Source organism: Actinia tenebrosa, unplaced genomic scaffold (assembly GCF_029948245.1).
Source record: "Actinia tenebrosa isolate PJP-AT-01 unplaced genomic scaffold, QUT_ActTen_1.0 PGA_scaffold7__59_contigs__length_16204524, whole genome shotgun sequence".
Classification (NCBI taxonomy): domain Eukaryota; kingdom Metazoa; phylum Cnidaria; class Anthozoa; order Actiniaria; family Actiniidae; genus Actinia; species Actinia tenebrosa.
In genome coordinates this window covers 2,811,232-2,831,606 of record NW_028292584.1, presented here as the reverse complement: position 1 = coordinate 2,831,606, position 20,375 = coordinate 2,811,232, and the positions used below count along the sequence as shown (strand labels likewise).

Here is a 20,375-nt window from a genome sequence, read left to right as displayed (position 1 = left end):
ACCTTGCTTTTCTCTCACCCCTCCCTTCCTCTCTCCCTCCCTCCCTCCCTCCCTCCCTCCCTCCCTCCCTCCCTTAACCCTCCCTCCCTCTCTCTCTCCCTACCTCTTTACCATTCCCTGGCATCAAAACACCTATATCCTGTTCTACCCTCCTGTACTCAAGATGTCGTACTTCGCCTGGTCCAAAGGTAGCATTAATGAGTCCCTCCACGATATCAGATTAACACGTGCCAAAAGATGATATTGTCATGCAATAAAACATTAATCAAAATACGTGTGGTATTTCGTTAAATAACTCGAGCTATGTTTTTCTGTCTGTCTGTCTGTCTACTCTTGATGATGGAGTAAAGTTAGCCTGCGTCACATCCGGAATTTTCTTCGTAAATACTGTACTTACAAAATAATATTAAATTTTTTAAAAAATATTTACGAAGAAAATTCCGGATGTGACGCAGGCTAGAGTAAAGTCAAGATGAAATATAGAGGAGTGCTCATTTTTCTGGGGGAAGGGGAGGGTGGGGTGGATAATTTTTAGAAATTTTGTTTTAAAAATGTTTCATTCCCCCACCTTTTTAATTACTGTTCATAATACCCACTAAAATCTCCGCTAAAATAGCCTAAACCAAGGTTTTTTTCCCCAAAAATATTAGACTAAAACCCCAGAAAACTTAAAAATGTAATACCCACCCTGAATTCTCCACCCCCACCCCTCATTAGATACTTACCGTCTCAATTTTTTTTAAATTAAACTATCCAGTGAAATTAAGAATATACGGAAAAAGAAAGACATTTCTCTATATTTTTTTCTTTTATTAGTAAAACTAAAGATATGCTCTGAATATGGGAGAAAAACAGACCAATTGAAAAAAAAGACTTTGTCCATGTCTATTTACGCGTACGTGACGTAACTGAGTGACAAATTTACATAAATAACCGCTAATACGATAGAGCGAGCAGTCATTTGGTCGCGTGTGTACAATATGGATGAGTTCACTGCTTTGAAAGGATTTTGGAAATCCTTCACGCAATTGAGAAAGATACTGTTAAGGAATATTTCAGTCCTTGCTTTAATTATGTTCCCTCTAACGTACCAAATTATTGCTGTGGAGTTTTTTGTTGAAGAAGAGTCGTCGAGTGCTTGTAACTACTCAGGTAAGAGAGATGAGACCAGGACATTTATGACGGGAAAGAAAGAATGTTTTTTATCTGCTGTAAACTAATAATTACTGGTATAAAATATGATATATCTGTTCTTTAAATATAACTGAAAGTCATTTCAAAAGCGGGGATTTTAGAGGGTTATTTTTAATTTTCAATCTAAGGCATATTGTACTCGTCCTTCAAAAAAGTTGCATGTACGAATTTACTGACGTGTGATAAATTTTATAAAAAAAGACAAAAGAGCGCTAAAATAGATAAATAAATAACATTTCAAAGTATAGAACGTTGAATTTATGTCCAGTGGTTCTCTCATTCCTCTACAAATAAATCATTTCTTGTTCCAGGACGTTGTTTACACACAACATACGAAATAGTAAACGGCACTAGGACGAAAATTACCAAAGTCACTCCATATTTCCAGGTAAGCCATGTTTTCATATTATCAGAGAATAAATCAATAAAAAAGGAAGAAAAAATTAAGATAACAAGCTCCATATGTTGTTATATTTAAGCTCAAAACCGAATGCGTTTACGATTTGTCGAAAAAAAAAAAATGAAAACCAATTGCTGAAATTGCTGGTCAAGAGGTTTTCAATGGCATTTTCATTCAGCACGAGAATTTTGAAGTTTTGAATTCATACATGAGCTTATACACAGCTTTGTATTTTCATCGATGATTTTTAGCATTTTAGTTCAATATTTTAATATCTTGCTTTGATCAGTATTTATTTGCATTTTGTTGTGGTACAAAACGTGACTTGAATCTCGTACGTAGGTTAGTTTTGTACACTTCCGGTGACTTTCTTAACCCGGGGAATAACCTTTGGACTTCATTCTGTCTTCTGGATTATTCGTGAATCATTGCTCTTTTGCAACAGACTTACGAAATGAGACACCTAGATTGGACAACGGGGTAAATAAGAACAGATACTTTAAAATTAAACACCTTTTTTGAATGTGTAAGATAGAGACGTGCTTTGTTTATATTAATTTAATAGCCCTGTCCGTCCCTTTTTCGCTCCATTGATTACCTGATCCTTTGCCAAAACATTAAAGGCTTCTCCTTCATGTATAAAATTTATTTAATTGATAAAATTTATATAATTTTCCTGCTGAAATAGCTAGAAAAATATCTTTTAATTATATACATTACATTAATATGCAAAAATGATAAAGAAAAATATAAGAATTGTCTTTTATTATATAATTACCTATGAAATATCTATTTTTCTCTATTTCGAAAAATTGATATCTTCACACGTGAAAATAACATGTTATTTTCACGTGTGAAAATAACACCATTGCGATGGCTATTCGAAAATACACGAAAAGAATTGCCTGAAAAAGCCAAAACATACTTTCATTGATAATTATATAATAAACAGAATATTACATGGGCGCTTGGAGATACGAAATTTATCTTCTCGTGTTGAAAATCTCTCACTCGTTCGCTGCGCTCACTTGTGAGAGATCTTTTCAACACTCGAAGATAAATTTCGTATCTCCGTGCGCCCATGTAATATCCTCTATTTCTTTTCTCCTTTCAGATTGACTTTGTGAAATATGGAACAGTCCTTGTAACTACACATTACATCAGCATACTTTTAGGAGCATTAACACTTGGGATAGCTGCCGACAGATATGGCAGGAAAAAGATACTTTTCATCTGCCTGGCACTCTTATTTATTGCTAGTCTGCTAGGTGCTTTGTTTATACGATCAATGCCAGTCTTCATTCCAATACGGTTAATAGCAGGATTCACATTAGGTTAGTAAGCATTACAAAATAGTCAGGATGATATTGCAAGGCTGGGAAATTGACAATGAAAATACTCCACAACTCTGCAGCCAAAATTTTTTTAGTTTTTTTCCATCCACTATTCCATCACCTAAGATTTTAAGTAAATTTTACCAAAAATGAACTTCTGACCAAAACAATTGGTTGCGATCTTGTTTTGAGAAATTCTTAATAATAATTAATATATATTATATTGCGCTGCTTCAATAAAATTATCAGTAGCGCATTACAATATATATGATGTAAAATAAATCTAATCTAATTCACTAAAATTATAATATAAATAAATATTGTAATCACAATCGAAATTATATATAATAAAATATATACATATATACACATATACACACATACACACATACTCATATATATACATACATACATAATAATATTAGGAACTAATCTAAACAAAATACCAATAAAAATCATAAAAATATAACTATATACATAAAATAATATCATGTCCCAACTTTGTGGATGCTCTCTGGATTACATAATATATTTCAAATCACCTAATTGTATGCCAGGCTAAAAAGCAAAGTTTTCAAATGACGCTTAAATGTGTTAATATCAGTTATTGCGTGCAATTCAAATGGAAGGTCATTCCAAAGTGCAGGCGCAGCTGCAACAAACGCTTTATCCCCTAAGGTGGCCTGTGTGCGAAAACTAGGATAAGCTAGCAATATTCCTGTAGATGAACGCAGATTGTAGTTGCCTTGACTCTTGATTGAAATCAATTCTTTTATGTACGGTGGCGCGAGACCATGAATGGCCTTAAATGCGAATAGCAGTATCTTAAAGTGTATACGGTACCTAACTGGTAGCCAATGCAGCTTGCGCATCAGAGGCGAGATATGACAAAACTGCGGGGCGCAGCATACCAACCTTGCCGCAGTATTCAAAACTAGTTGCAATTTATGCAAATGCTTTGCAGGTAAACCATATAACAAACTGTTACAGTAATCAACGCGTGATGTTACAAATGCATGCACCAAAGCTTTTGTGTCCTCTGGACTTAAAAACTTACGTATGCGGTTGATATTATGCAGATGGTAGAAAGCCGCACCAGAAACTTTACTGATATGAGTATTCATGTTGAAAGTGCTATCAAACTAGGCCCCTAAATTCCTTACTACTGGTTTTGCTTCGATATATGAGTTACCAACTAGTATACTATCAATATCTACCTTAGCTAGTTGTTGCCTAGTACCTAGTAAAAGAAATTCAGTCTTATCGTCGTTTAACATCAGACGATCTCTAATCATCCAGTTCTTTAAGTCTGTGATGCATGCATGCATCACACTAACTGCAGCATCAGCATCTCCTTGTACATTGGGACTGAATGCTAAATAAAGTTGCGTATCATCCTTTGCATATCTTCAAAAGAAATAAAATCCCCTATCTGTGATTGGCTGCTTTACTAAGATACGGTAGATCACAGAATGTGATTGGCTCTTCCTAAACAATGAAAATGAATTGTTATCACTTTGTTGAGCAATTGTGAAGAATTTTTGCAAAGGAGGCCAGTTTTCTTGATAAATGAGAAAGACAGTCATGAAAGAAGCTCTACTCACATATTGTACCCACACTGCTGTGGGCATGGGAGAACCCACATAGCACTCAGTTGATGTAATGTATTCAGAAAATCTATTGTATTCTATTGTCGTTCTGTGTAGTGTATTAGGTGTGATATGCTGTATTTTTATAAATTCATTACATCAACTGCTTGCTTAGTAGGCTCTCTTCTGCAGGCACAGACCTTGATCACATGGCAAAACATAAGAGGGGGCTTGACAGAATTTGTGGATGAAACTACATAATTTGGAAAAAATATTAAAAAAACAACTTTCTATTCCACTTCAAGAAACATAACCAATGTTCTGAAGGAGGGGGCTACAGCCCCTCTTTGCCCCTCTCTGGATTGCCCCTGGCCATGTGAGAAAATCATTTGTATGTCATTAATATTAATTTTTCATTCACTGATCTTCATTCTTTCAATAGGTGGATCCCTCCTTACTCTCTTTGTATTGGTGGCAGAGTACGTAAACCCAGGTCAACGGCCATTTGTCTTAACCATTATCTGGTTGTCATCTACCTTGTCATGTATATCATTTTCTGGGCTTGCTTACATAGTTGACAGTAGAAGGATTCTCATGGTTACCCTCACACTTCCTTTAGTTCTGATGCTCCTTCTATACAAGTAAGAAATCATTGGTCTATAATAACCTTTATTTACACAAGACAATCCTTCCAGTGTGAATGACACTGTTGTAAATGAGTTTTCCATAAAATAATGCTTTTTGTAGTGCGAGATACATTATTGTCATAAAGATGGCAGAGCTGTGGGATATCAGCCTCTGCCATTTTCAAAAATCTAAACAACCAAAGGGCTGTGAGCCTCCTTAATTTATGAATATTTTATCATATTGACCTCTCCTCCCCATACTTTTGAATCTGAAAGACGGGAGTTCCCCATCTCCCCTATGTTAGCTACTTAGAACAGCAAAACGATAAGTTATTAACAGCTTGTCTTTTCAAAATTAGAAGGAAGACTGATAACGAACTCGTAGTGCATAGGATCGTTTGGCTGCATTTTGTGGTGAAATGAAAATTTTCCGCTTCTTGCCCTCGCAAATTCAACTCCCACGGCACTATTACATTGAGGATTATGGATTAAATGCGTAGATTTGATAAAGCATTATCAGCTATAATTAGCTTACTCTGAAAACCATACATTCAACATCATTTCTTAATGCAAAAGCCTCGAGGATGCAACCCCACGAACCTATGCGCTGCGCTTTCATAACCTTTTATAATCTAACTTCTTTAAACTGCGTAATGACGAATATAGTGGTTATTACAAGTCGGTAAGAAACTCATTCATGTGTATAATAAGATTTTCTGCTTTATGTAAAAAAATGCCTAGAAATTTATATTTCATTTTACTATTGATGTCCTAAGTATTATACCTGAATCTCCCCGATGGATTCTCTTGCAATCTTTGCCGTCCAGTACGAGTCCAAAAACATCACAGAGCGATGAGGACGAGTCTCAGACCCTCTTGCATAGGTTTGTTAGTGAGACCCAAAGCAGTCATCAAAAGTCTTTAAGTATTTGGTCTTGTGGTGTGCAGTCCAATGGAAGAACATGTTATGGATTTCTGCGGAGGAAAAAACTGTGTCGGATTGCTGTGGTTGTGGGACTCACATGGTAAGTAGTTTAGGCAACCTTCTAGGAAAGACGATTCACGCACGCGTGGCTCTTTTCGTGGCGGTGTTTAGGACGTCAAAAGCTAAAGAACTAGACGAGGAGGACTGGACACGATGGTATGAGCTCGGTCTTCTTCGCGCACACCCAAAAACCTACAATTCAAATAACAAATTTGGCCAAGATAGCTAGTAAAGAAGGCATAAAATCCCCTTTTTTTTCTTCTTCCACATACCAGAAATTACGATTTTTTTCCATTCGCGCGCCGTCGTCCGCTCCAACTTTTTCGTGTACTCACAGGAGGCCAAGAACAACAGGCTGAGCAACAAAAAACACTAGTAACCATCCTACATATTTTTCTTGTTGATAGGTTCGCGATTGGAATGCTGTATCGAGGTATAAACACCAGCTCCATACAGCTCCTGGGGAACTTCTACAGTAATTATGCGCTAAGAGAGCTTGTTAACCTGCTGGCATATGCATTTGCTGTGATTCTAGTTACCTGGTAAGTGTTGTTTGTTACTTATCATGGGTGTACTAGGGGTTTGTTACGCTGTCTATCTAGGCGATTGGAATCTTGGCGCGAAATGCATTGTTCAGTCAAAATGAAATCGGTTTTCCAAGCGGTGCAAAGGAAAAGACTCCTTGCATGTGACGTCAAATAAGCTCATTTTGAAGGTGACAAAACAAAAGAATTTCAATCTCCTGAGAATTGGAAACCTATTGTTATGTCCTCCTAATTGAACTGCATATTATTGCATGGTGCCACTGGTGCTTCCCTAGAATCTATGGTAACAGAAACTACATGGCCTACCCTGTATTGTTTTGCTCATCACCATAATGTACATTTTTCTTTCTTTTTCTTCCAGTGCTGGTCGACGCATTACTACGTTTCTTGGTTTGATTTTCTCCGGTGTTATTTGTGTCATCTTCTCTTTTGCTTCAGATGGTTTTCTATTATCAGGTTTGTCTTGTTTTAAGGCGAGCAATTTCCTATTTAGCTTTGAACTCAATTTCGTACCCAGAGCCTGCGTTTCTTCTGGCCTGCGGCGAAGAATTAGGGCTCTTGCATAATGCATGTTTTGGGGCATGCGCAATTTTCGGAAGAAGAATTTTCGGCCAGAAGAAACGCAGGATCTGTGTACGAGATTGCTTTGAACTGTGCTGGAGATTGCTCGAGAAAGTATAATAATCTAAATTAGGCCAGTTACTGTTCTTGGAGAGGGGGGAGGGATGAATCTTTAAAATGTGAATTCTGTGGGGACTGTGCGCCTGTACGCAAGTCGAGTTGTTTTATTCAGGGGCCGCGGAGCAACCTAAAAAGTGGGGGGACTGAGACTGAGACTGAGACTAGTTTGGGAAAAAGTGGGGGCTAAGATTGGAAAATATAAGAGACTAGTAGGGGATAAGGGAAAAAGTAGGCGGCTATAGCGGCCCATGTTATTTGCGGTCCTGCATGGACATGGGAGTGGGGAACTTATCAAATATTTCAGATTTTTTTTTAATGTGAACGTATCATACGAAGAGGGGAAAAAAGAATTTAACTTCTAGATTTTTCCTTTTTAGATTTTAACTTTTTTTGTGATTTTTACAGAGCATGGAACAGTGACTCTTGTGGTCCAGTTAGTTGGGCGTTTCTTCGTGGTTCTGTCGACAACCTCATTAACATTATATTCTGTTGAACTGTTCCCCACCATCATCAGGTAAGAATATACAAATAAAAACCATCCTTGTTTTTACGAGGGTAACGCTTAATAGCTGTGTGGATGAATACAAATCTATGTTCCCCTCGTTTCATGATCAAATTGGAATTGAGGAGACGATTTTCGTAGAGGGAGAAAAACCGGAGAACCCGGAGAGAAATCCTCGAAGCACAGGAGAGAACCAACTAGAGACTCTACTTACATTTGACACCGAGTCCGGCGGTATTACAATCCGGGTCACATTGATGATAATGCTATTGAGACCTTGACTACGGCAAATGCAAATGTAGACAGAAGTCAAATCCAATACCTTAGCCTGCGTTGCTTGCTGATCAGCGGTTGTCTCGAGGGGGAGTATGATCATCAACTGTAGAACACCTACGAACGTTTGCTATCATTAACAGGTGTCTCCACCAGGTTTGCAATCCTAAAGCTAGCATATGCGCATGGCAGATTATATGTAAAACAAAAATTTGCTCATTCTTTACTTTTTTAAATTTCCCATTAATTTATCATTCCCATTACTTTCTCTATTAAGAACATGCGTAATAGGTAAATTACGAGCCTTGTATTGATTTCCGAGCCCATCCCACACGGCTTACCGCTTCATCTCTATTATTTTCTCCATTTTTATTCTCATTATTTTCTCATTATTAATTTGTAATGTAGATGCACAGCTCTTGGTCTCGTAACATCTACTAGTTTCTTGGGTGCAGCCTTGACACCACTTATCATGTCCCTACAGTCCATCAACCCTACAATCCCTCTCGCAGTCCTTGGCTGTTTCTCCATCATTGTTGCTATTCTACTCAGAATCTTCCTGCCGGAGACCAAGGGCTCGTTGACTGCAGAAACACTGGAAGACACAGTGGTTGGTAGACAAGAGCCATACAACGGGGCGTGGAGTCCAAAGGTGAACATGACAAGAACAAATAGCGCCGAGGATAATGTAGATGGAGAGAGGATTAAAGTATCTTGTCAGCTCACTAAACCTGTTGATATCGATAAAAATAAGGACAGATTTAAGGTAATTATAGAAAATCATTTACTAAAAGGTGAAAACTTGTTTCACATTTTTTTGCTGGACAAGTTCGGGGGAGGAGGTGTTATAACAGGCGGGCGTTCTTAATATTATTGGCGTAATCGTTGCGAAATTATGGCAAAAATACTCGACTCTTTTTACAACACTTGAGGCAACCTGAACAAAACAAATCAAGAAAATTTGCGAGGAAAATAGCCAAGAAGTGTAACAGCAACAATTGCAAAGTGTAACCAGTTTTTTTTAATTTTTAGATACACAATTTGATAGGGTAACTATATTTAGCACAGAGTAAAGTTTCATCCAGGCCCTTTCTACATCTAATTAGAATTTAGAAGTTGTCGGATTTTTGTGAACCCTCAAAGCACAGGAGAGAACCAACAAACAACTCTACTCACGTGCGACGAGTCCGAGAATCTAACCCTGGTAGCATTGATGAGAGGCGAGCGCTCTCTCCACTACGCCACCCAGTGCTTCCCATGATGATTGCGTGAAGAGCTGGTTCAACTTATCTTGCCATTTTTGTGGATAATGGTAAAACTTTGCACCTTTCTTTCAGGATTTGGGTAAGAGTTGGGAAGTATCGTTTGACAAAGCATCGACTACATCCAGATGGGAGGTGAGTTCTGCATAGTTACAACAGTGATGAAAGTTTTACAAAAATTGCATCGATCAAAAAACCGAACGATTTCATTGCAAAACCTTGATATTGAGTCGCTTGTCTTGTTGGGACATATTATATTCATCAAAGGCAGATGTGTGTTGTGAGTTTTCAATAAATAAACCCTTGAGGGTCAAAGGATGCCACTGAAGTCAGTAACCGTCACCCGGTTAGCTTAGTTATCAAGAGCGTCGGTCTGTTGTGATGAGCGGGAGGTCGTGGTTCGAGTCCTGACCAGACCAACACTCAGGGTCTTGAAAGAAGGTGCTGCCTTTGTAATTACGTCTGCAAGGGTTAGACGTCAAAGTCTTCTCTGTTAAGGACTTCAAACCATAGGCAACGTCTGTCTTCAGGCTATGACCCTGATGACGTAAACGGCCCACTAAAAACACCGGTGACGACCATCTTCAGTGCCTGTGTTTATCATTACTACAGCGCCCAGAATAATAGGTCACTTGCATTATAGCGTCATTTACCACCACTACCAGAATCCCTTGAACTCTTTCTTTTGTTCAGTTAATTGTCTTACTATTCTCATGAGGGAATACAAATTTGACTAAGTAAGAAAATTCGCGAAGACTTTTGGTAGTGGTAGTAAAATAACGCCATCATGTAAACGGCCTATCGGTGAAAGTTGTTGTGCTGTCCGTGCATGCCCTCACGGGAAAAGTTAATCAAATAAAATAACAAAAAATAAGTATTGAAAAAAAACCAGGTAATAGCGCAGCGCAACCGTGACGTCATAAAAACGAAGACAAAGGCGAAATTCGGACAAACAAACTTACAAGTTTACTTTCAGCAGATAATTTTCACAGCCGATCGCAGTTGATCTTAGTTTACATGGGTTACTATTGTAACTTTAAGTAAAAATAATAAAATCGGTTCGTATAATCCTCATAGCGGTTAAACAGAATGCAATGTTTTTCCGAATCTTTAAGCTATTTTTAGAATCAGTGCGCTGCGCTATTTACGACTGGTTTGCCACAGGTAGCCCACTAAATAATTTCTCCTTTTCTTTTGTGTTCCTTTCCCTACACAACGACCTTCTTATCTTTTTTGGATCTTAGTGGCTATCCTATGAAGACGCAAAAAGGAAGTAAGTATACCTTGCATGAATCGTTTTATAATGCTGGTTTTATTTGATCCTCCAAACCTTGACTTATCCGGCTTTCTTCACTTCACCAACAGACAACAATCACTTGACATTGAATTGAGCCTGAGAGGCGAGTCGCAGTTATTGGATGATCAGGATCGTGAAAAGGTAATAAATGGGACAAGTTCTTTCCCCCTCCTCTCTCCCCTCAGGTGTTCAAATGTCTATGCCGTTCCTGATACCAAAAGTATCGAACAAGTGAGAGTCAATTTTATATATTCGTATACAGCTTTTTCAAATAAGGCTTCATATGATATAACAGTGTATAATGTAAAGTGCATATGATAGTAACAAGCAGATGCTTTCATTTGTTCTCAGTTGAGCCCTCACGTACCCGGTACCTCATGGATACTACTATACAGTACCCCACTATATAGCTTCATATGATATAACAGTGTATAATGTAAAGAGCATATGATAGTAACAAGCAGATGCTTTCATTTGTTCTCAGTTGAGCCCTCACGTACCCGGTACCTCATGGATACTACTATACAGTACCCCACTATATAGCTTCATATGATATAACAGTGTATAATGTAAAGTGCATATGATAGTAACAAGCAGATGCTTTCATTTGTTCTCAGTTGAGCCCTCGCGTACCTGGTACCTCATGGATACTACTATACAGTACCTATGAACACGGGATAAGTCTCAAGACATTGTACCACAGAATGGAGGAGGTAGAAACGCCAGTGCTTGTGGCCGTCAAGGACAGTCAGGAATACGTAAGTAATGACCTTTTCTTGGACTGGTTTGGCCGTCAGGGACTAAAGGGGACTGGGACTTAATGACCTAATGGGTCAGGTTAGAGGAACAAGGTACATCTTGGTATAGCTTGGGTACAACTGAGAGACATCGTATAAGCTTTGCTTACGCAGCTTGGCTAACAGTGGATGCCAGTGTTGGCATTTCATGCTAGAACACAATAGCAAGAGCTCTCAAGCGTAACGTCAATCAAATGGAAAACGACTTCCGGGTGCAAAACAAAGTTTTTCTTGCTTCTCTCAATAATAAGATTAGTTGTCCAAAGCTCTAAGATCAAATTGTTTCAGGTGGAGGTAAAGTCATGGGTCAGTATGTTAAATCACAGCTGTCACGTTTTTCTAAAAAAAGATTGTGATGTTATGTATATACGTCACGGTTTTTTCGTGCGACATTCACGTGTGGGATGTCCCGCTGTCATGATGACCCATTGACCCATGCCGGGCCTGCATGATAGCACAGTCTATGTTGAGCCTATGTGGTATGCCTTCACGAGGTCTTCTCGTGATGACACTCAAATGGTTTCCGTACTTACACAAGTATATATACTTCATCTTAAAAGATATAATTTCTGGTTGTAAACTTTTTTATAGTGTGTAGCAATAAACAAAGAATGATAATTACGAACTTTAAGTTTACGATGATGGTTAGTCGAACATTTAGAGAGTCTTTCTTAGTGGACAACGCTCATGACATTTACTGACCATTTTCGAATTAGTCCTTTATCACAGACTCGTTTATACAGGGTTAGCTTCATTTCAGTGTCCAAATATTCACGACTTCGACGATACAAACACTTCGGAATTTCACCGATCTTCACGAGAATAAATGAATATTCAAAGTAATTCCATGCGAAATTGAGGCTAACCTGTAGAACTGAGAATTCGAAACTGGAGAGTTAAAGTTACTTTGTTCGTGTCATAACCTGAGATACATGAGTTTTTCTTGTTGGGTACAATAAATGATTTTTGTGTGTTTTTTATTTTCATAGGTATTTGGTGTTTTCAGCCCAGTCCCACCCCAAATCCAACCTGGTTTCTATGGTTACGGCAAATCTTTCTTCTTTACTTCAAAACCTCATTTTAAGGTAAAGTAAATACTATGTGCGATTGGTTACGATAAGGCGTGTTAGATTGTTAGTAGTATGACTGACTGACTGACTGACAGTCCTGCGACTAGGTGACCGCCGGACCGAACAACCGAAATATTGCATCATTGATTTATCGATTTATTTATTTATTCAGTGTGTGAGGCGTAGTCGAGTGCTGAGTCCCTTTTTCCCCTTCTTTTTCTTCAGATCTTTCCATGCAGCGGTAAGAATGAATATTATTTAAGTTGCGACATCGACAGCTTGGCGTTTGGTTGCAGCGAGTAAGTACTAGCAAACACAAAAATTAGTGTCCAGTTTCCGCGGTCCCTGAAGGACCGAGGAACATCTTTGTTTATCAGGGGCGGATCCTGAAATTTGTTAGGGGGGGAGGGTGCACCAAGTGAAGAAATGTATATAGAGATATTATGAATCGTAAATGTTTCTTTTGCTTCAAAAAAAGTTAAGAGTAATTACGGCGTTAGGGGGTGTCCGGTGCACCGCAGGACATCCCCTTGGATCCGCCCCTGTTTATAGCCCTTGTTAAAGAGGCTGTAGGTAGTTTTGCTCTGGCACAACTAGCCACATTGAAACGGCTACAACTTCGTCTTGAATAACTCGATCTGCAAGCGCTTTTCACACAATGTCAGGAAAGGATTAAAGGTTTCAAAAATGATAAATTAGTTTAAAGCGGACTTTTCGTTATGACGTAATAGTGACATCATAGAAATCGTTTACCGCTTATCTTCTCGAAAACTAGAACTAAACTTTCAAAACGACTTGCACCAGTCGATAGTATTCATCAAGGCACCCAACATATTGCAATATGAAAAAAAAGTATGAGAGCGTTACGCGATGAATATTTTCATGGACTTTTACTATTATTTCCAGCGTGTCAACTTTATGCTATATTTTAACTAAATAAGACGCTTACATTTTGCTGGCGTTACAAGTCTCTGTACACAGAGCTCTGCAAAGCGTAATCGGTGCAGCCAGCCCTAACAGCACGCGACAAGGAATAACACGGAAGTCAAACGTGAATAAACAACAAGCAGCCTTGAGCGAAAATAGTTGTAAGCGTACTTATTTTTATTTGACTGCCTTAAAACCCTTCAATGCATATGAAATTAAAGGAGAATATTTGTAAAAGATACATCTTTTAGTGACTTCATTTAGAAAAAAATCGTTCGACGATTTTTTGGATGCCGCTTTCATCGATATTTTCTATCGCTTTTGACAGCAAATGGGGTCATTTAGCTTCATGTCGAAAAATCCATAACGTTAGAAAGAAAGTCACAATTTGATTCATATTCAATAAGGACAGTGTCTATATCCGTACCTATATTCCAGCTACTAAAAATATTGAATCCACTAAATTAAAATCCCGATTTTGAGGGTATAAAGTTGACACGCTGGAAATAGTAGTAAAAGTCCATGAAAATATTCATCGCGTAACGCTCTCATACTTTTTTTTCATATTGCAATATGTTGGGTGCCTTGATGAATACTATCGACTGGTGCAAGTCGCTTTGAAAGTTTAGTTCTAGTTTTCGAGAAAATAAGCGGTAAACGATTTCTATGATGTCACTATTACGTCATAACGAAAAGGCCGCTTTAAACTAATTTATCATTTTTGAAACCTTTAATCCTTTCCTGACATTGTGTGAAAAGCGCTTGCAGATCGAGTTATTTAAGACGAAGATGTAGCCGTTTCAATGCGGCTAGGTGTGCCAGACCAAAACTACCCACAGCCTCCTTAATGGGAAGTGAGACCTGCCGGAATATCTTGCGTCCAGTAAATAGTATAACTCACTTTTGTTTAGTAGCTTATTACTTTGCTGATGGTATAATTTATTTTCTTGCTATAGTGGTTTATTTGGACTGTGGCTTGACAGTGACCTCTATAGAGGACGAAGCACAGCCTGCGAGACGTACAACAGCGAAGTTTTAGCGTCCAAGGAGGACTTTATAATACTGGGACTAGAAATCTGGACTATTGTATAGCGAATTAGGAAAAATCCACAGTGCATATGAAGATTTATGCTTTGAGCACTGATAACCGATCTTAGCGATCTGTATAATAAACTTGGGAAGATTACAAGAAATGTGGCTTCGCAGCATGTAATGAGCTAAATTAGAACGCAGACGATGTCGCCAAATAAAAGGCTTATGAACAAGGAGGCTGTCAACAATTAGGAAATTCATATGTGGATTCTTTAGTCTGTTCAACGACTTCCAAGGGAACGAACAACAAGGCGAGAATAGTCCGCCATGTTGGATGACATAAACAACGCATTCATCCAACATGGCGACTCTCAAGTTGGCTGTCACATGGTAAAAGCCTTCAACGACGTTGATAGTAGAGTTTAATGCATAGATATTTATAATTAAAAGCCATCCTAAAACTATGAATACCAATACTTAAAAATTGCAACCAAGTTCGATCGCCGATTTCTTGGAGTGTTATGATTCTCAAGAGAATGAAATGACTAAATACGTGACTGTCATGTTGGATGCTACATTCATCCAACATGGCGGCTATGACATAATATAAAAATTATATGTAGGTTCGATCGCCGATTTCTTTGAGTGTAGCGATTCTCAAGAGAATGAAATGACTAAATACGTGACTGCCATGTTGGATGCTACATTCATCCAACATGGCGACTATAAAGTAACGGGATTATAAGTACGAACTATTTTAAAATTGACGAAAAAAATATGATAAAAAGACAAAATGACTAAATACGGGACTGTCATGTTGAATGCTACATTCATCCAACATGGCGGCTATGACGTAATATAAAAATTATATGTAGGTTCGATCGCCGATTTCTTTGAGTGTAGCGATTCTCAAGAGAATGAAATGACTAATTACGTGACTGCCATGCTGGATGCTACATTCATCCAACATGGCGACTATAAAGTAACGGAATCATAAGTACGAACTATATTAAAAGTGACGAAAAAAATATGATAAAAAGACAAATAAGAACTGAAATAGAAGCTACCATGTTGGATAGCCTGGATAGCCTGAATAAGTACTAGTGTTGTCATGGTAATTTAACATGGTTCTAGATGGCATGAAAATAAGAACTGATATCCCCCCTCTTTCCCAGGGGCAAACAAAGGAACCTTAACTAAGGTCTTTCCCTAAATGATAAATAGCACTCAAAATTGACAAAAAAATATTCTTTATTTACTTCACACAACGTACTGAAGAAAAATGTAAATAGATAAAAAGAATAATAGAAAAGATGGAAATGGAAAAAAATAAGATTAACCTAAATGAATTTGAAATAAAACTATTTATTTTAAGAATGAAAAAAGCCATTAGTTGCTTGAATTCTGTTATGGTCAGATAACGTTTACATGTGTTCAACAAAAAAAAAAAACCTTCAAAAGCAGTTCATCTCTTTCCATGCACATCGGTTTTCCCAAAACCTTTGCCTCCTCTCATCCTATTTTTAAGACTACATCTCTCCCACACAACAGCGAGGCCTACCCTCTTGACCTTTTACTTAACATGAATCCTTAATTGGGCTACCTTTGTTTCACGTGTAAATATAGCAGGCAGTCAACGGGAACATGGCGTCCGGTCCAGCAGAACATTATTACCCAAGAGGAACGACCTTTAGTGAAGAAAATCACGATAGATTTATTTTCAAACGGCTTGGACAGATGCGTTACCATTCAGTCTTGACCGATGTGATATTAAATGTTGAAGGTCGGCAGTTTCCCGCGCATAAAAACGTTTTAGCAGCGAGTAGTGATTACTTCATGGCGATGTTCAGTGGACATATGGCCATTGCTAGTAATACTGTTGATGTCCACGAGATATCTGCTGGTGCAATGGAGCTTCTACTTGATTATGTGTACACTGGTTTCCTTGAAATCAATGAAGACAACGTAGAGGATATTTTCTGTGGATCGTGTTTGCTGCTTCTTGACTCAGTTACCCAGGCGTGCTGTAGATTCATTCAAGAACGCTTGACTTTAGATAACTGCTGGGGGATTCGTACTTTGGCGGATAAATTTGACTGTCGAGATATGCTGAATAACGTAAACAAATTCATCGAAGAGAGCTTTACTAAGATTGTTGAAGCTGATGAATATCTTCTTCTTCCAAGACAAGAAATTGCGAAGTTATTGGACGATGATGCTATCGTTGTTCCTAATGAGGAAGTGGTCTTCGAAGCTCTGATGAAGTGGATGAATCATGACCTTGAAAATCGCAAAGCGGACTTTCCATATTTATTGCAAAAGGTGAGACTGCCTCAAGTAAAACCAGAATATTTTGAAACATTTATAGCCAGGAACGAATTAGTTAAAGAAATCCCAGAAGCCAATGAAATAATAGCTGATGCGAGAGAGAAATTCTACAGCTTTGAAGACACACAAGAGATTGTCTGCAACTCTGACAGTACTTTTAATGAAGCAGCAAAGAAACAAAGGGTCAACTGGGAGAGCCCAAGACGATGTCTTAGATTCCTTGAAGTTGTTGTCACTGTTGGTGGGGGTGCACTGTGTGAATTTTTTGATGCAGATTATAATGCCTGGGTGCCAATAACACCTCCTCTTACCAGACACTGCCCAGGATTAGAGACTCTGGACAATCATATTTACATTGTTGGTGGGAGTAAAGAGTGGAAAAGGTCTGACAGATGTGAGAGGTATGACCCAGAGCTCAACGAATGGGTGGTGCTTAGCCCAATGAAGATCACTAGAAGCAATATTGGGTTAGTCAATCTAAATGGGTACCTGTATGCTATTGGTGGTTATGATGGCCGTTCACCTGTCAGGTAAGGAAGTATGGTTTTTCTTTAGTGATAAATGGTTTAGTTTTTTAATTGACTGGTTTCTTATTCTTGATTTTGAGGGGTTATTTGCATAAATACAATAGCTTGTTAACCTAAAAAATATATCCCCTATATCCCCTAAAAAAGTACCAATGTCCTGTCTAGGTGGGTGTTGCAACTAATGATTTTTACCCCTCTCCAAACTTAAGCATAATTTAAATCAAATGATGAATCATTGAATTATTAATATCTGAATGACAACTAGCTGCCACTAAGCTTTCATTATCTAATCTCAGGTATCTTATTTCCTGACAAACACCTTAAGAGGTACTAATTCCTAGACCTGAAACCCTAAGAGTTACAACAAGCATCCCTGCGTTTTTCCAATGAGGGCACTCCCCTCCCAGGCTTGTTTGCATGGCTTTGAAATGGAATCACATGATATTGATGAGCTGCTTTAAGAATATAGTTATGCCATAACATACACCATATCAATTATAACTTTGGTAGCTAGTCATTGCTTGAGACTTGTGCCATCTGACATAAAAGACAGTATTGTTGACCTTCCAAAGTGTATGACATATTGAGAGGGACATGGGTGGTACTAAAAACTGCAAATCCACAAGGGGGAAATGCAAAAAAAAACAACAAGAATTCGCAAAGAAAATTGAAAAAAATCAAAATGTTTAAAATCCACACATTTCATCAAGATGTGATGAAAATCTCTTGGCTACCTCTTACTTTAATCAAAAATATGAACTTTCACCAAAAGTCTTGTTCACAAAAGTTCTTTGATTATTCATAATTTAGCCAATTATGTCATTATTTATCGTCGTTTGTTTAATTGCAGAGTTGTTGAGTGTTACAACCCCAAGAAGGATGAGTGGACATATGTGAAGGAAATGAACAATTGTCGTGATGGGGCATGTGTTGTGAGCGATGGCATGTATATCTATGCAATAAGTGGTTATGATGGAAATAACTACCTAAGCAGTGTCGAGGTGTATGATCCAATCTCTGACAAGTGGACAGTAGGAGGTAGGAATTAAACGTCAACCCTTATGAGGACGCATATTGATAGCAGTTTTTATAACTGAAATGGCCATGATCCTGTCAAAATGTGTTGTTGATATTATTATTATTGTTATTATTTTTTTTTTTTAACATATATTATTATGATTAGTTTTTACTATAAATAGATTTTATGGTTATACATTAGTAGATATATTTTTATTATAGTTTTTTTTTTCTTGTTTTCTCTTTTTTTCTTTTATTTATTAATTTGTTGCAAATATATTTAGATATTTTATATATAGATTTTGATCACATTCTTTGTCTAGGATCCTACGATAATGCACTGTTAAAGCTACTGATTGTTATTAATTTTTAAATAAAATTATTATTTAAAAAAATATAATTATTATCATTATCATTATATTTATCATTATCACTATCATTATCATTATTATTATCATCATCAGTGTCTGTTGTCCCATTTCTTACCACATCATTCTTATCCAGGGCTGAAAATAATGTCCATTCATCAGACATTTTCCAGCCAAAATTGGAACTTCTTTTGTCAAATCTGTGCCTATATTTTGACAAGTAAAGTTGAGCCAGAAACTAGTTATAACTGAGCTAAACTTAACTGGGCTAGTGCTCATGACTGGTGACTAATATAGTCATGCATTGTGACTGAACAAGAGGAAAGGAAATGATTTTAGCTTGAATGCAATGTTCAACCACTTCAGATTATAAAATATTTAGGCACATATGTCTGCTAGGTAATGCATTTCAGCATTCAATTTCTTTTGCAATTCCAGTTCTACGTGTAAATCAAAAATAAATACTGTAAATGCTTTTTCCATAATATTTTTTCCACAATTTCATTTTTATTTTTATCAGAAGTTGACCCTATTGTTGAGCGAAGAGAAGATGCCATGGCTGCAGTAGTTGATGGAAAAATCTACGTCATTGGTGGGGAACACCACAACACCTTCTTGGCATCAGTCGAAGAACTTGACTTGGATACCATGAAATGGGACTTCAAGACCCCTATGAGTGGGTCCCGTTACCAAGCAGGTGTAGCTGTGTTAAATAAAACAATTTATATCTGTGGGGGGTGGACTGGGGAAGGTTTGGCTTCTTCCTCCGTTGTTTGCTATGATATTACTACCGATTCTTGGTCTGAAGTTGCTTCGTTACCAGCGCCTTCAGCTGCTCGCACCACATCTTGTCGTTTCCCTCGTACTCAGATAGAAAGGCTTAGGAAAAGCAAGAATAGGAAATCTGGGAATGGAAGTGATGCAAACAATGCCAATAATGATCTTGGGATAAAATTAACTTAATGGATTTTTTTCTGGGAGGGTGGAAGGTGGGTAGGGGGAGGGGGGGGGGGGTAGAGGTTGAGGGAAGGTGGAAATTTCGAACTAATGTTAGACATTTTGCCTCCAGGGACACAAATATGTGATCAGTGCCTTCTTCAAGTTATTTATATCACCTCTCTGTTTATATATAGAATTTTAATGAGTCCTCAATAAATTGTGTCATTTGGTATCAAGGGAGTTAGATATCTCAGCTTTTTATAAATGTCTGAAACTGGGATGTAATATCATAGTTGATAAATATGGTAATATATTTTTGCATGTAATTTGAAGCAAAAAATCGAGGCAAGTTTTAAGAAACGATTTGTGAAAGGGTGTGTTTTGATTGTGTAAGATTTTAAAATAAAAAAGTCTGACAACGCTCGCTTTTTGGTGGCAAGGACTAGTCATTGTTTAGAGAGGGAGACGCTTATTGTAAAATGAGGTATCCCAAAATATGCTTAAATTTTGCATGCTCTCTCTCCATGAAGTACACTTTTGTTAAATGCGTACATAAATTTACACGACGTTCCCTATTTGCACCTCCCACCCCCCACCCCCCATCTAGATAATGACTGGTCCTTCATAAATGGAGAATTGTAGTATAAATACATCTAACCATTATTTGATATTATATTTGTAG

General features: G+C 37.6%; 2 protein-coding genes across 3 annotated transcripts; both read left to right on the top strand.

Annotated features, from left to right (window-relative positions):
• Positions 1–944: 944 nt before the first annotated feature.
• Positions 945–14,978, top strand: LOC116306066 (solute carrier family 22 member 13). Of its 2 annotated transcripts, XM_031716098.2 has the most exons (16): positions 945–1,152; positions 1,506–1,582; positions 2,709–2,928; positions 4,960–5,158; positions 5,920–6,168; positions 6,536–6,670; positions 7,035–7,129; positions 7,760–7,868; positions 8,538–8,895; positions 9,467–9,526; positions 10,636–10,664; positions 10,757–10,829; positions 11,306–11,446; positions 12,475–12,570; positions 12,781–12,854; positions 14,439–14,978. In XM_031716098.2, exons 1-16 carry the CDS (start codon positions 981–983, stop codon positions 14,572–14,574), a joined length of 2,223 nt encoding a protein of 740 aa, XP_031571958.2. In that variant the 5' UTR covers positions 945–980; the 3' UTR covers positions 14,575–14,978. The 2 variants fall into 2 exon arrangements, with proteins under 2 accessions (XP_031571958.2, XP_088896637.1); XM_089040511.1 differs by lacking the exons at positions 11,306–11,446; positions 12,475–12,570; positions 12,781–12,854; positions 14,439–14,978 and adding an exon at positions 11,040–11,123.
• A 1,155-nt stretch (positions 14,979–16,133) lies between these two features.
• LOC116306067 (kelch-like protein 12) lies at positions 16,134–19,732 on the top strand. Its single transcript, XM_031716099.2, has 3 exons — positions 16,134–17,372; positions 18,220–18,407; positions 19,275–19,732. The coding sequence occupies exons 1-3, from the start codon at positions 16,159–16,161 to the stop codon at positions 19,715–19,717; spliced, it is 1,845 nt and encodes a 614-aa protein (XP_031571959.1). The 5' UTR covers positions 16,134–16,158; the 3' UTR covers positions 19,718–19,732.
• The last annotated feature ends 643 nt before the right edge of the window (positions 19,733–20,375 follow it).